This window comes from Podarcis filfolensis, assembly GCF_964270895.1.
Source record: "Podarcis filfolensis genome assembly, chromosome: 16".
Classification (NCBI taxonomy): domain Eukaryota; kingdom Metazoa; phylum Chordata; class Lepidosauria; order Squamata; family Lacertidae; genus Podarcis; species Podarcis filfolensis.
In genome coordinates, this window is record NC_139620.1 from 14,039,780 (window position 1) to 14,055,965 (window position 16,186).

At 49.2% G+C, this 16,186-nt stretch overlaps 1 protein-coding gene and 1 long non-coding RNA gene across 2 annotated transcripts; one reads left to right on the forward strand and one right to left on the reverse strand.

Moving 5' to 3' along the window:
* Positions 1-5,787: 5,787 nt before the first annotated feature.
* On the forward strand, positions 5,788-13,354 carry CFL1 (cofilin 1). Its single transcript, XM_083591954.1, has 4 exons — positions 5,788-6,019; positions 8,799-9,106; positions 10,375-10,451; positions 12,462-13,354. The coding sequence occupies exons 1-4, from the start codon at positions 6,017-6,019 to the stop codon at positions 12,572-12,574; spliced, it is 501 nt and encodes a 166-aa protein (XP_083448080.1). The 5' UTR covers positions 5,788-6,016; the 3' UTR covers positions 12,575-13,354.
* LOC310752148 lies at positions 13,047-14,322 on the reverse strand. The gene is made up of 2 exons (XR_014542850.1): positions 14,215-14,322; positions 13,047-14,178 (listed from the first exon to the last, which is right to left on the reverse strand). It is a non-coding gene; the product is annotated as an uncharacterized lncRNA (long non-coding RNA).
* Between the last annotated feature and the right edge of the window lie 1,864 nt (positions 14,323-16,186).

A 16,186-nucleotide genomic window follows, 5' to 3' on the forward strand; every position in this document is an offset into this window, starting at 1 on the left:
GAAGGTTGTATGCAATGGAGAGTGGCCCTTAAAGTGAAATAGATTCTCTGCCCCTACTAATATGCAGTTTCCTGGGACTAAGACCCATTAAGTGCTATGAATTAATCAGCAGGCTGTTCCTTTGGGCCTCTCTCTTGGAAAAAGAGAAGGATCAGGGAAACTATTGCTTTTTCTAAGTCGTTGGACTCCCAACTTCCATTAGCCCCAACCAGCATGCTCAGTTGGTAAGGGATGATGGGACGTGTAGTCCAGCTACATCATTGGAGCCTGTCCCCACCACAGGTTCAAAACATCCCCTTCCAACCAGCCCCAAAATACCGGCTCTCAGAGTAAGAAACAGTAAGATTAAACTGCAAAATAATAAACGAATGATGCATTAAAACCGCCACCATCTGTGCACTGTAGTAGGATTTCCAATCAATCAGAAAATAAAATGGGCCATTAGGTTTTATAAGCAGAAATCAAAATATGTGCAGATCAAATGACTATAAAAACAGGAACAGGAAGCAGTAAGATGAGCAGCAACTCTACTCAGTCAGCAATTCCATTGAGAGGGTCTAGTTACCATAGGGCAGACCCACACCATAGGTATGCTATAGGAAAATAAGGTATAAAGCACATCCAATGCACATTTAAGCACATCGCTTCAACCAGAGAATCCTGGGGGCCTGCCTCTCAGAGCTACAGGTCCCAACAACTGTAAGAAATTACAGTTCCTACCATTCTTTGGTGGAAGTCATGTGCTTTCAATGTGCATTGGATGTGCTTTCAATGTATGGGGTGGATCTGCTCGAAATCTACCATTTTAATGTAATTTCTTTTTCCAGGGACAACTTTTCTAAGCTTTGTGCAAGTGAGTCCTTTGTTCATGGGGCTGTAAAGAAGAAAATTTCCTTTACGTTGTAGGGCAGGACTGGGGAACCTCTTTGCGCCCCACCCCCCAGGCCTCATTAGGTCTTCCGTGCTTTTTCCAGCCTCGCTGGGGGAAAGCATTATCCCTAACCACTGGCCATGCTGGCTGTGGGGGGAGTTGGAGTCCCAGCAACACCTGCAGAGCATTTTATTGGCTACTGAAGTCCTCATGGAAATTCAACAATGTTTTAGTTTGAATTTCTCCTAACATGCACATATTAGTGTGCAATTTTGCTTAATTTTTACAAAGGAATTTTCCCTTTATGCAATGCATTTTTGTGCACTGTTTTCACTAGTTCATGCACACTTTACCCCCATATTGTTTTGGAGAGTGTGCATCAGGCAGGTTTATCTAACAGTGCGAATGGAATGGCATCTCTCTCCCCCCCCACCCCACCTTCCTAGCACTGATGCTGTTGTGCCCTTCAAACTGCCTCCTCTTTAAGCCGAGCTATTTTCCTGCTGGCAGACGTGGATCTTTTTTCTCCAGGCTTTTTATGTTTTCCTAAAATGGGCATATAATTTATGAGTGCCTACTCTGTCTCACTCGCTCGGCAATCGTCGGGGACCAAAGAATTTCCCTCGCCTTCTATTTCCAGAGCAAAAAATCTCTTCAGAATTTCCAGTTCGGTTTTCTCCTCTCTTTTCCCTCCTTACTCTTTTTAACCAAACCATGGGAAATTAAAACTGGAGGTGCTGAGGAGGGATGGGGGGTGGTTGGAAATCAAAGCACAGAACAAATGTGTTCCTTTTAGCTTCCCTCAGCCTTTCATTCCCCCACACCCCCTGCCCCAGCGTGTGGCTAGGATCTCTGCTGTGGTGGGAGGCTGGTTGAGTTATGCACATTCTAGTGCTGCCAAGTAACTTGAACGTGGGTGTCTTGATCCCAGGCACCTCGCAGCCAGTCCCTTAGCTCAGTTGTAGAGCATCTGTTGAAGTTCCTGGGTTCAAACCCCTGTATCTCCTGTTAGGGTTGGTAGAGACCCTTCTAGGAAATTCTAGGGCCTTCTACCTGCACAGCAGATGCTCTGCGGTGACTCACAGCTCTTCCAAATCAAACAGGAACACAGGAAGCAGACTTGAACTGAGTCAGACCCATGGGTCCATCTAGCTCAGCATTGTCTACACTGACTGGCAGCAGCTCTCCAAAATTTCATAGGAGGGTCTCTACCACCTGGATTTTAATGCTCCTGTACCCCTCGTTTTGTTTTGTTTTTATTTTGCTTTAATTTTCTTACTGTTTAAATGGATTTTTTTTTTTTTGCTTTTGTTAAATTTCCTCAGGGGCCCCTGTTAGGACCAAATGGTAGCATGAAAACGTTTTCATCAATAAATGCCCTTGCTCCATCTTACTCTAGCCACATGTTGCTTGACGGATGAGGCCAGGAATTAGGTGTGCACAATCTGTAGACATTTGCCTCAAAAAGAATCCTTGACTGTTCAAGAAGCCTTGAATTCTATTAAACCCCCAAACATCCTTTCAAACGCACATTTTTTTTATTCGACCACTTGGACTCCGTCTCCTATCCACCCCTGTGGGAGACCTACAAGCCTGCCCTAGTGTGGCTGGGGGAAAAAAAGCCCTTAACTTCCATTTTTAAAACTTCAAACAGTTTGAAGAGAAACTGCAACCATTAAACTGCAAGAGGTTCGATGCTATCATGTGGGTTGAATGGGGAGGAGACAAAGCAGTTTTAAAACCCCACCACATGTCTTTATTGGCTTGCCAATGTTGGACTCTGTTAACATAAAAGCATAGAATTGTAGAGTTGGATGAGGCCCTGAGCATCAACTAGTCCGGTGTTTCCCAAACTTGGGTCTCCAGCTGCTTTTGGACCACAATTCCCATCATCCCTGACCACTGGTCTTGCTGTCTAGGGATAATGGGAAATGTAGTCCAAAAACAGCTGGAAAGCCAAGTTTGGGCAACACTGGCTAGTGTCCCGTACCCCCGCTGCAATGCAGGAATCGCAACTAGAGCACCCATGGCAGTTGTGAATTACCACTGTATATTACTTTTTATTCTTATTTCTTCCCTCCCCTTTCTCCTGAAGGAGTTCAAGGTAGCACACATTAGAAAACAGACACAACCAAAAACAAAATACCGTATTTTTTGCTCTATAAGACTCACTTTTTCCCTCCTAAAAAGTAAGGGGAAATGTGTGTGCGTCTTATGGAGCGAATGCAGGCTGTGCAGCTATCCCAGAAGCCAGAACAGCAAGAGGGATTGCTGCTTTCACTGCACAGCGATCCCTCTTGCTGTTCTGGCTTCTGAGATTCAGAATAATTTTTTTCTTGTTTTCCTCCTCCAAAAACTAGGTGTGTCTTGTGGTCTGGTGCATCTTATAGAGCGAAAAATACGGTAAGTTAAAACTAAAACAGTCAAACTGCTACTCCAGCAGAAAAGGAATAGCAGGCTTATGACAACAATTGTCCTCCAAAGGCCAAGATAAACAAATGTGTCTTAAACGCATGCCAAAATACTGACAGTGCGAAGGACAAGCTATAAGCAATAGTATGGGTGAGCCACTTTAGGCTTAGCAAATATGGCCCTCCAGGCAAGACTTAAAGCGTAGCCACTTGTGGGACTAGTAGTGGCATCTTCAAGGGTAGCCCCATGTAGAATGAACTGCAGTAGTCCAGTCATGAAAGGCTTGCTGAAACGCAGCTGTCCTGGTCCAGGAATGGGGATAGCAGGCAAACCAGCCAGAGCTGGAAATAAACACTTGCTGCTGAATCCACCAGTGACAGCAATGGATCCATGATCATTCCCAAGCTATTGTCTTCCTCATTCCCAGATTTGGAATTGCCTGTCATTAGCGCTATTGCTGGCATTCAGTTGCAGTTTATTGGCCTTCAGAAAGTGGTCCAGCACTTGTACAGCCTCCCCTGATTTAGATGGAGAGATAGAGCTCCCAGGTTCCTGGAAGACTGCTCCCAACAGTAGCATAGGAGGCAAAATAGACAGACCCCCTGAGGGATCCCAATGCCCCCCAAACCATGCGGCCAAGATGCAGTTATTCCAGCTCTACTTTCTGGCAGGAGTAGAGCCACTATAGAGCAGGGCCTCCAAGTCGCAACCCCAAATCGTTCCAGAAAGGAAGTGTAGCCAATGGTGTTGAAAGGCATGGAGAGATTGAGGAGAGCCAACAGGGATCTGGCTCTCTCCAATCTCTCTCACAATAAAGGTCATCAGGCAGGGTGACCAAGGGTTTTCCATTGCCATAAAAAGGCCTGAAGCTGGATTGAAACAGGGCTAGATAATCTGCTTCATCTAGGCATGTTTGCAGTTGGTCAGCCACCACCCTTTCAACTACATAATTATCTGCGTCTCTGACCTCACTGATTGCAATACAAGCACACCTAAGCACACACAGGTAGCTCAGGATTACACTCGACGCAACCTGGTGCAGTGGACTTCAATCCACTATAGTTTGTGCCATGGTATATTTCTTGGTCTTTAACACATCACATGATCTTTGCTGGTTTTGCCACAGGAGACTAATATGGTTGGCCATCTGGAGATAATATTATCACACCAAGAAAGGGGTGCATGTTGGCCTCCATATGTTTGTTGAACTAAATCGCCCATCATTCCTGGCACTGGCTTGCTGTGGCTAGGGCTGATGGGAGTCTAGTAACATCTGGAAGGCCACAGATGTTACTCTCTCCTTCTTTACTCTCTTACTGTTGCTTATTATTATTACTCAGTGTTTTTTTCTGGGGGGATGCAGGGGTATGTATACCCCTAAACATTTTGTGAATCTTTGTACTTTTGTCCATTTACTGTATTTATTTTTCCCAATTTGAACTATAAAGTGGTGATTTTCTTGAGTCAAAATGAGAGTACCACTAAACACTTAGTTTAGAAAAAAGGACTATTACTTGTGGATGCTCGGGTTGCGAACGGGATCTGTGCAGGAGGCGTGTTCGCAACCCACAGCGTTTGCAACCAGCAGTGCCGTGTCTGCACACGTGCAGGTTGCGATTCAGTGTTTCTGCGCATGCACAAAAGCGTGATTTAACGCTTCTATGCATGCGCGACCACTGAAACCCAGAAGTAACCCGTTCCGGTACTTCCGGGTTTCAGCAGGTAAAGGTAAAGGGACCCCTGAGGTTGCGGTGCTCATCTCGCTTTATTGGCTGAGGGAGCCAGCGTACAGCTTCCAGTAACCCGAAAAAAATGCAACCTGAAGCATCTGTAACCCAAGGTATGACTGTACAACGTAATAATTCCTAGATAAAACACAAGATCTTTCTGCTCCCTTCTATCTCTGTGACACTTACTCCCAGTCCTTTATTTCTGGAAGAAAGGTGGGGGAACTCACCATGAAGTTTGTTTTGTTTGTTGCAGGTCTAGTCACAGTGCCCCCCCCCAACACGGGCAGTCGGTAAATGTAAAATGTGATTAATAAAGTCAAGCAGACAATGATCTAGATTGTAAATGGCCACAACTTTATAGATTACAGCCATTGGGTGTGTATCTGTTCCTGCACCCCCAGACAAAAAAATATATATTTCATTTTTAAAAGGTAAGGAAACTCAGTTTCCCCGAGTTCCTGCTCAAAACGCCCCCTGCTTGCCGAATGTGGCCCTCCAGAGGTTGACTAGACTCCAGCTGCCAGCATCCCCGGCAATTAGCCCAGGCTGGCTGGCATGGATGATGGGAACTGGAGTCCCAGCGGGCGCCGGCGGGCGCAGGTTCCCCCACTCCGGCCTGTTACAATGAACTACGTTTCCCAGGATTCTTGTGGGAGGTGTCGGGAAAGGGAAAGGCCAGTGGAAAGGAGACGAGGCCTTTTGGGGGGGGGAGAGAGAATGGGGGGAGGACTCAGTTTCCCATGGCGCACCGCGCTGCCGGACCGGAAGCGGCTCCTCCTCGGGAGGCGCCTTAAAGCGGAAGCGTCGTGCCGGGGCGGGGCTGCAGTTCCTTTCGGGCCTCGCTTGACGCGCAGACGGAGTCGGAGCCGCCGCCTCGGAGAAGGAAGCAGCAGTCGACGCCGACGCCGCACCAGCAGCAGCAGCTCCGAGCGCGAAGAGCACCGCCGACGCAGCGCACACCTTCTCTCTCTCCTTCACCTTTCCCTTCGTCGCCTGCAGCACCATGGTAAGACCCGGCGCGGCCCCTCGCCTCCACCGCCCCCCCACCGCCCGCCCCACACACCGGGCCGCCATCTTGTCTCCCGGCCGCCATTTTGAGGGGGGCTCTCGGGGGCCCCTTTCCCCCCGCCCCACCTGGCTTTGGCGGCGAAGGTGCCTCTGTGGCTCGATGTAGCGCCCCCCCCCCGCTTAGCCCCTCGCCGTCCTCCCCCCTCGCCGCATTCTGGCAGTCACATGGCCAGTCACATGGGGAGGAGCTATTTTCTGTAGTGGGAGGGGGAAGGGAAGCCCCTCATCCTCCCAATCTCCTCACCCTCCCCCCACCACACCCGACCTATATATCACCCTTCTGACGGGGTATGATGCTGGATGGAATCTTCTTTTTCCCCCCATTTTGTAGAGCTGGATGAGAGAGGGTAGAACCCAGGACCCCCATAAGTGTGGGGTGTGCAAATGCCTTCCGAACCTACATTGCCCTTTCTTGCTTCTTAAAATGACTTAATTTGAAAAACTTGCGCAGAGGGAACTCGCTGTCCTCTTCCTTTCCCGGACCTCTGTTCTTTCCCTGCCGCCTCCGTCCCTCCCGCTCTTCCTCTCTCCCTCCCTTTTCCACAGCAGCTTCTCTCTACGGAGATGCAGGTTGAAAGGGAAGACGGATATATAGAGGAGCCTATTGTGTGTAAGTCCCGGCGCGGGGAGGGGGGAGTCAAGACTTTCACTTGGCTGTGGCATTGCAGCAGTTTTATCCCCCACCCCGCTCAAAAGGCCTGGATAAAACTATTTGTTCCCTCTCCAAAGAGCAGGTTCTAAATGCTGGCTGAATGTGGCACCTCTCCTAAAATGTGTATCAAATGACACACTCAGGCTTGTGGTTTATATCCTTCCTGCAGCGAAGAGATGGCCTTCCAAGAGACTCCTTAATAGTGCTGGCGAGAAATTCCTGGGCTCTTGATACTCTCACCTTTTTCTCCTCCTCTCCACCTTGCCAACATTGCTCTCTATTGCCGGTTGTAAAAACGCACCCCCTTTTTCACTACCCAAACTCTGAACTGGAAGGGCTGCTTTCCTTGCCCGGGATTTGCACCCCTCCTAAGAGATCCCGCGCTGTTTCCCAGCTTCTGCTGGTGACAATAGATCTCTCCCTTTCTTAAGAAAAACCACAGTCCTGAGCACACATCTCCTGAATGCTGCCACTTAACCTTCTCTCCTCTTCCCCCCTCCTCCCCCCCACCCCCTGCGACACAAGTCTACTTCCTTTTCTGGTGTTGGAGGCAGGAGGCCAAGCACCTCCCTCCAGACTGGCGGCTTTGGGGCACCTGCTGTCTCTGGTCTTGCATTCTGTGCTTTTCCCACCCCAGAAAGCTAGTGCCAGATTCCCAGCATCTCTGCTCCTGGCCTCTCCTGGGGGCAGGCATGGAACCTAGGATATTTTTCTTTTAAAAAAACACTCCCTGGTTGGTTTATTTCCAATTCTGGCTGTTAAATCGCCCGTACATACCACTCCCAATCCTGCCTTCCATCATCATCCTAACCTTAACCTGAATCCATTTCCTTCTATCTCTTCATTTTAGCGATGGGAATTTCTGACTCTGTTTAAAAGGTCAATTGGACGGGCCCCTCTGTGTGTGTGTGTGTGTGTGTGTGAGAGAGAGAGAGAGAGAGAGAGAGAGAGAAGTCTGCCCCAAATTATTCACTGTCTAGTAATTTGAAGTAGTCGTAGTAAAAAAAAAAAAAAAGTTTTATGTAGCTTAACTCCAGATGACTCTGTGTTCGAGTCAGTTTCTTCACAGAACCTGCTCTGACCAGGGTAGGGAAAGGCATCTAGGTTTAGGCTCTGGAATCTTCTCCATAACTGCCTGGCCTCAGTAGCCAGCCAAAATTTGTGGTTGCCTTAAACCTTTTCCTCTTCATTTCCTGTAGGGATGGGGAGTTTGAGGCTTATCTCTATTGCACATGTGCTTTGAAGTTACCTCTGCAGCGCAGAGAAAATCTCTGCTCCCCAGTTCTGAGCTCAGGAAGAGGGTGGGGGCTGGTCTGTGTCATGCTCTACTTCCGAAGCACTCAGAATGGGGGGGGCAGTTATGGCGCATGCTTTACAGAGTTTGAAAGGATTCTTATGGCAAGTGAGTTTGCGGATCCATTTTTGAGCCTTTGCTAATTTGCATGGGTTTAATGTAAGTTCTTCTGGATCAGCCTGGATGTCATTCTGAATAGCTTAGTTTGTTAGCTTGTGGAACTGATAAGGCCAAGGTTGCAGGGTTCAGACACCGTATGGGACACCAGCATATTCCTGCATTGCAGAGGGTTAGACTATATGGTCCTCAGGGTCCCTTCCAAATATGTGATTCTATGGATCAGACCAAAGGCCCAGTCAGCCCAGCATCCTGTTTTTCCACAGTTAAGCAGGCCATGAGGGCAACCTGGTGTTTCTCTCCAGTGACTGATATTCAGGCACAGTTGCACCTCTGAACATGGGCGGGTCCACATAGTCATCATGTGTGGGAAGCTAGTAATCTTGTCTAATCCCTTTCAAAGCCATCTGGGCTAGTGCACATCACCACATCAAGTGGCAGCGAATTCTGTAAATGAATTATGCACCACACGAATAAGTATTTTCTTTATCCGTCCTGATTCTCCTGCCATCTGGTTCATTGGATAACCCAGAGATCCAGTACTGTGAAAGTGGGAGGGAATGCATCTTATTCTCTCTCCCACATGTGGAGGCTTTGGTGTGGCTATTGGCTGACTCCTTTCCCTTCTCCCTCCCTCCCTCCCTCCCCGGGCAGGCATCTGGCGTAGCCGTCTCCGATGGAGTTATCAAGGTCTTCAATGACATGAAGGTGCGCAAAGCATCCACCCCAGAAGAGGTGAAGAAGCGCAAGAAAGCTGTGCTTTTCTGCTTGAGCGAAGATAAGAAGAACATCATCCTAGAAGAGGGGAAGGAGATCCTGGTGGGGGATGTGGGGGACACCATTGATGACCCCTACCTCTACTTCGTCAAGATGCTGCCGGACTGTGACTGCCGCTATGCCCTTTACGATGCCACCTATGAGACAAAGGAAAGCAAAAAGGAGGACCTTGTCTTCATCTTCTGGTGAGGACTCCCTCCTAAAAACAAAACAAACTAAAGCCTACTCTGGGGCTACTGCCAGGCCACCCCATATCCCCTGCCCCCAGGCTCCCCCACTTCCCGTACTCATGGAATCATGTTGAAGAGTAGTTCCTTTGGCCAGAAAAATGCTACCAAGCAAATGCAATCAGAGCAGGGGGTCTGGTGTGTTTGGAACCCTTTGTTGGAGGCTACTTCCCTGGCTACTTTTTCTGAGCTGGACACGGATTCTATCTGCTCCAGCCGTCCCCCTCCCCCAGTCTAGCCTTGCTTCCAGATCTCATGAAAAGGCTTATTCAGGACCTGTCTTGCCACTCTTCTTCCCGGGTGTCAAACCAAGGGCTGTTGATGCCTTGGAAAGAGTTGACAGCAACCCGCTGGAGAAGATAGCAAGTGACTGAGCTTGGCTGAGGGCTCTAGGATTTTCATGGCAGAACTCGAGGATTTCACTCCGGGCACCTTAGTTCTTTTCAGAGTTGACAACGGGGGCAGAGCTGCTTTGATGTGGCTTGCCTTGGAAGTCCTAGGGATAGGGGTAGATTGCTGCCTCAGGCACCTTTAGTGCTTCCTGGCACTGTTGCCATGATAACGTGGGGTTAAAGTCCTTTTAGGGAAGCATCCCTCCACATGTATGCACACACCTCCCATATACCTGGGATGCGGAGAATAGAAATCCGTTGCCAAGCAGTTCAGTTTGTGCCAATATCAAATTGTGGCATGGCAACAGCACAACCATTTTAAACACCCTGTATATCTCAGGTAAGGGGGGGTATAAACAACCCAGGAATGAGAGGCAATTGTTGCCCTACACGGTGTGCAAGGAAATTTTGGCTGTCCTGTTGTGGTCTTCAATTTAAAAGGCTGTAGGTCATGGAATCTGTAGCACAGAACTGGGGAAACCTGGGCCCTCATGATGTTCCTGGGCTCAACTCACCATTGGCCATGCTGGCTGAGACCGAAGGCAGTCCAACAACATCTGGAGGACCACAAGTTCCCCCACCCTCTGTTCCAGCAGGTGAGGGGGGAAATGTCTTTGTCCCAGGATTCCGTTTGAGGAAGTGACTCCATTAGGCATATGGATGACGTGGCTGCTGCTATACCCTTAGGCACCTTCCCTCCTCTATCCTTGTCCGCTCCTTGAGCTATTTTCACCCTGTTCAGACTAAGAAGGGAGGATATATATTTGTTATTCCCATGGGAATTGGGGCTGGTCACGCTCCTGATGTTGAGGTTGCTGTTTTGTCTCCCCGCAGGGCGCCTGAGTGTGCCCCCCTGAAGAGCAAGATGATCTATGCCAGTTCTAAGGATGCCATCAAGAAAAAATTAACAGGTGAGAGCTGGTGCGGTTGCCTCTTTCACAGCAGGGGGATAGGAGTTGGGGACTGGTCTGCTGGGGGAAGGGCTGTAGCTCAGCAGTAGAGCACAGGCCTCTTACGCAGATGGCCCCACGCCGGAGGGGAGCCGTGTCTGAAATACTGGAGAGCTGCCAGTCAGTGCCACTGTAATTACTGTCTGTGTAGCGATTATCGTATATACTTGTGTATAAGCTGACTTTTTCAGAACATTTTTTATGCTGAAAAAGCCCCCCTCGGTTTACACTTGAGTGAGGGTCCCCTTTGCTGCTGTTGGCGGCGGAGGAACAAGCAGCCCGAAAGCAGCCCTTTTGGGCTGCTTGTTCTTCCTCCGCCGCTGCCACCATTGGCCTCTGCCTCTCGGCAGCACCCTAAGTAGGCAGGGGGACGGGAGGGGCTGGGGGGGAGAGAGAAGCCCCCTCTGCCATATGCACGCATGCACACACACACGCACTCCGGCCCACCAGGAGGTTTGTGGTGTGGTGAACCGGCTTATACTCGAGTCAATAAGTTTTCCCAGTTTTTTGTGGTAGAATTAGCTGCCTCAGCTTATATTCGGGTTGGCTTATACTCGAGTATATACGGTAATTTTGTAAGACACTTTTCTCTTGTGATTGCCTCTCTGCAACCATCTTGGAGGGGCAGAAACTGACCTTGTGAGAATCAAATTGACACTGGCCTCTGCTTTCCTGTGCCATGGTCCCATCTGCATTAGGGCTCCCCCCTCTCTCAAAATGGAAAGAAGGCCTTCACTTGATCAGAAGTGGCAAATGGTAGGGACCAAAGTTTAAGGCTTGGTAGTGCTGTGCTCAGAGGCTCATAGAGCAGGGATGGCCAGGCTATGGCCCTCACACTATGTTGCTGGACTGCTATTAGCTCCAGCCAGCATAGGCAGGTATGCTGGGAGTTGTCCAGGAACAGGTACCACCCTTCATTTAGAGGTTTGAGCCTCCCCAGCAATGTTTCAGTTATATCATTGTGGGTTGAATCCAGAATTAAGTTGGCAATGTTGAAATCAATGGGACAGATTTAGACATTGATTCAGCGCTATGCATCTTTGAAATGCCCTTAAAATGGCTGTTAACAGTGTAGTGGTGAAATATTAATTTAATAGTAATTTATTATTTATACCCCGCCCATCTGGCTGGGTTTCCCCAGCCACTCTGAGCGACTCCCAACCAAATATTAAAAACACGATACAGCAGTAAATGTTAAAAACTTCCCCAACCAGGGCTGCCTTTGCTTCCTGAATAAACAGTTGATTGGGCTGAAACCCTACTTTTGGTCCCTTCTATGTTGCCTTTTCATTCACCTTCACTCTCATTGTCTGAAAACAGCATGCTAATTCCCACAACTGTCTCCCAACTTTGTACCGGCCCACACTTCTCTCCACCTGAAATTGACTTGACCGCTCTCCCCAATCTGACCCCCCTCCCTGCATCTGAATAGCAGCTAAGCCGGCTGAATGACTTTTCAGATGCTACAAATGGAGCGTTGAGACAAAGAAGTCCATCTCTTCATAAGTTTCTTGGGCAGCCTTCGCTAGCCTGACGTCCCACAGATGTTTCAGGATTGCAGCTCTCACCAGCCCCAGCTTGCCGGGGACTGTAGTCCACGATCTTCTGGAGGGTACCATTGGTGGAGACTGTTCTTGAGAGCTTTTTCCAGCTGCCACCTGACAGTGACTTTGGCTGTGCAAATTGCCAGTGCAATTTGTGCCAGCTACAAATTGCAGAGGTGGTGGGTTGTTGAGACTGGGGAGCTGTGGTGGTGGACCAAATACAGAGATTGGGATTAAAGGGGTGGATAACAGATGTGTGTGTGGGGGGGGAGGCATTGTTGTTCTTCAGCCTTTGTTCTATCTCTAGTAGCTGCTAGTGGGGAAGGGGTGCTGTTTGATCTGGGGATCGGCCTGTTGAATTGGCTGGGCAGGAATACATGATGGAGGTCTGCAAGAGCCACTCATGTCCCCACCTCTTCCCTTGCAGGGATCAAGCACGAGTTGCAAGCAAACTGCTACGAGGAAGTCAAGGATCGCTGCACCCTTGCGGAGAAATTGGGCGGCAGTGCCGTCATCAGCTTGGAGGGCAAGCCCTTGTGAGCCACCCCCTCCCCCGTTGTGCCAGCGTCTTCGGAGCTTCCATATTATTGGCCCTGTGCTATCATTTTTTGGGGGTTTGGTGGGTGGGACGTGGGGTGGGTTCTCCGTTTTAGTTAGGTTCCGGTTTTCTGCCTTCTCACCTTTTTACCCCCTCTGGTGCTCCCTTCTCATGAAAGCAGCTGCAGCCCAACCTTGCGGCTGCTGTTAAAACTTGCCAAACCAGCTACAACTCCTTCTCCCTGTTCCCCAGCCCCCCAAACCTTCCTCTATTCTTCCTCCCCCTCTACAAGCCTAGACTCTTAAGGTGGCATTCCTTGAGGCCCCACTTCTGGGCTGCTTCCTTCACCCCATGGGACCATTGGTTTCCTCCATTCCAGCTTTGGGACCACTCTCAAGCAGGATTCCACTCCTGGCCAAGGCTTGAATATGGTGTGGGAGGGAGGGCAAAAGGAAGGGGGCACCTAAAGGCAGGGGTCTCCATGGCCCCTCATTCCAAAATTAGTCCATCATTCCCAGTGTGTAATTTTTTTTCTTTTTTTGGTCTCTGTATGTGTGTTTTTGGAAAACAAATGTGGAATGGCAGCTGTGTTCCCGGCCCCCCCTCCCAGTGACCCACAACCCCTCCCTCTTTACCGCCATAGTGGCTTTGTGCTTGTCCGTAGTACTGTGTATAAATGAGATATTGTGGAGAAAGTTGCACCCATCTCAATGTTGGGGGTGGAATTAACAAAATATGGAAGCAGCACCAATGATCTTCAATAAAAAAATTAAATAATGCTACCTCTTGGGTGTGTCTGTCTCTCTCCCCCTCCCCCTTTTCTTTCTCACTCAACCTGAGCCCTGGGGGTTAAAGCACAGGGCTGTGTGTACTTGGTGTTAAAACTTTCCTAATTCTCTGCCAAGAAAAGCAACCCATTCAACCTGTGAGTTGCGCCAGGTCACTAAATCTGCTTGTTGTTCTGACAAAATTCTACCTCTGCCAGAGGTCAGACAGAATCCCCCCTCCTTTTCCTCCATCGGTACTAGAAACCTTCATCCACCTGTTTGCTTCCAGCATTAACCCAGGTGATGCCAACATGATTTCCACCCCATCTCTCTAGCCACAAGAGCTAGAAACTTGGGTTTCATTTTAAATAAAACCCGATGATCATGAATCTAGAACAAACACTTAAAGGTTCTGTCTCATCTAAGACTCCTAAAGCAGAATGGATGGAACATCGCCTTTCCCTCCAAAGTGTCTCCTGAGGAAATGGAGAAAATTTAATGGAGGAAATGTTCGCCTCTCCTTGTGACTTGCTCACTGCTGGCTTAAAAAGTTAATAGCTTACCAAGCACTGCTGGGGAAACTTTCAGTAGTTAAACCTCCTCTTTGTAACCTTCAAAATATGCTCTTTCACGTTTCACAGAACTTCTTGCCTGCTGGAAGTATTCGTGTGTGTGTGTGTGTGTACGTACGTACATATTTCACAAGCTGAATAGAAAACAGGCACTTCCTCATTTATAACACAGGCCTATCATAGAAGGCTTTTAAAATAGTCTGGTGCTTGGACTTTGGTCCGTCCATAGGGTGTGGTGAAAGCACACTGGACGAGCTTTGTGCTTTTCTTTTGCCTCATTAAGTCTGATGCAGAAATGATGACATCAGGAAGGTGCTATTGACACTTCACGGAGGAAAGTGAATTATATAGGCCCCAAACCCAAGTTACGAGAAGGGATTTTGCCTAAACTTGGGGAAGAACTTGCAGAGGGTATTATGTAGTTATTTGTGGGGAGGGGGAATTGCATCGGGAGATGGGCTGTTCGCTTACAGTGTTTTTAAGCAGAGTCTGCATATTCACCTGCTACAGACACTAGGAGCAGATCGCCTCCGTTGTCAACCAGTTGGGCTCCATGACCTTTTGGATCCCTTTCAACTCCTGGGGGTAATCAGATTTGTAAGAAGCGGATTGCCTAAAATTGTGACTTGGCCCCAGGCTGAAATTTTTTGTTCTTTTTGATTGGTAGAGCATGAGACTTAGGGTCATGGGTTCGAGTCCTTTGTTGGGCAAAAGATTCTTGCATTACGGGGGGTTGGCCTAGATCAGGGGTCTGCAACCCGCGGCTCCGGAGCCGCATGTGGCTCTTTTACACCTTTGCCGCGGCTCTGGGGCGGATACTAGCAAGGGGAGGAGGCGCATTGTGCGCCCCGACACTCCCCACTGTGGCGGGTGCTGTACTGGCTGTGATGTCGCATGGGGGCGGTGCGTGCGTTAGTCACGCACCGCCCCGACGTCACCTTCCCGCCCGCCCGCTACATTGTAAGGGGCATGTACGCTGGTCACTGCATTGAAAGGGGACATGTACGCTGGTCACTGTTTTGAAGGGGAGTGAAGAACACACACACACAAAAAGGTAACTTGTTAATTTAACGTTTATTTCTATGAGGAGGAGTAATTCTGAGGGGTCAAACAAATAAATAATAAAAAAGTGACAAAAAAGTTATTTTTACAATGACGAGTTTTGCGGCTCCCAGTTCTTTTTTCTTCGGAAACGGGTCCAAGTGGCTCTTTTTGTCTTAAAGGTTGCAGACCCCTGGACTAGATGATGCTTGTAGTCACTTCCAACTCTCTATATAAATTCCATTGCTGGCTCTTGAAGGCAGCCTCTCCTAACCTGATACCTTCCAGATGTTTTGGACTACAACTCCCATCAGCCCCTGCCTGTGGGGCTAGTGCAGTATGCACTTGAGAGCACCAATCCCACTAAGAGGCAGGATTCTGTGCCCACCTAAGCCCTTTGCACATTGTAGTAATTGAGACTCCTGGAAGAGCTGCCTCCAGCCCCTGCCTACCTGCCTGCTTAGATCTCTCTCCTGGGGTGTGGCTGGCCCAGTTACCTGCTGTCGGCCAAGGCAGACCAAAGTCCTGGGTGGGGTTCACAGCTTTCACCGCCATCTCCTGTGCCTCCAGCATCCCTGAAGCTGAGTCATACTGGCACTGCTCAGTCTCTCCTTCCCAGCTGGGCGTCAGCCAAAAGAGGTTTGGGGCTCGGTTCAGAAAGGCAGCGCAACACCCAAGCTTCGTGGGGGAACGGGTGCTAGATTCTCCTTTGCCTCCTGCTCAAATGCTGGGGAAAGGCTGTAACTCAGTGATAGAGCACCCCTTGGCCTACACCATGGGTAGGCAAACCAAGCCCCGGGGGCTGGATCCGGCCCAATCGCCTTCTATATCCGGGCTGCAGACGGTCCGGGAACCGGCGTAGAATGTGCCCTTTTATTTAAAATGCATCTCTGGGTTATTTGTGGGGCATAGGAATTTGTTTTACCCCCCCCCCCAAAAAAAATATAGTCCGGCCCCCCACAAGGTCTGAGGGGCAGTGGACTGGCCCTCTGCTGAAAAAGTTTGCTGACCCCTGAGCTACACAAAGCTCCAGGTTCGATTCCTGGCATTTCCAAGTAGGGGTTGGCATCGTCGTCCCCCTGAACCCCTGCGGAACGGCTGCTGGACCACTGAGCTGGAGGAACCAGTGGTCCAGTTCTGTAAGAGCTTCCTGGCGTTCCACAGGAATCCTGTCCTTCATCTCCACAGCAGGCCCATGAGGAATGTGGCTGGTCTGAAAGTGTGTTGGGCCCAA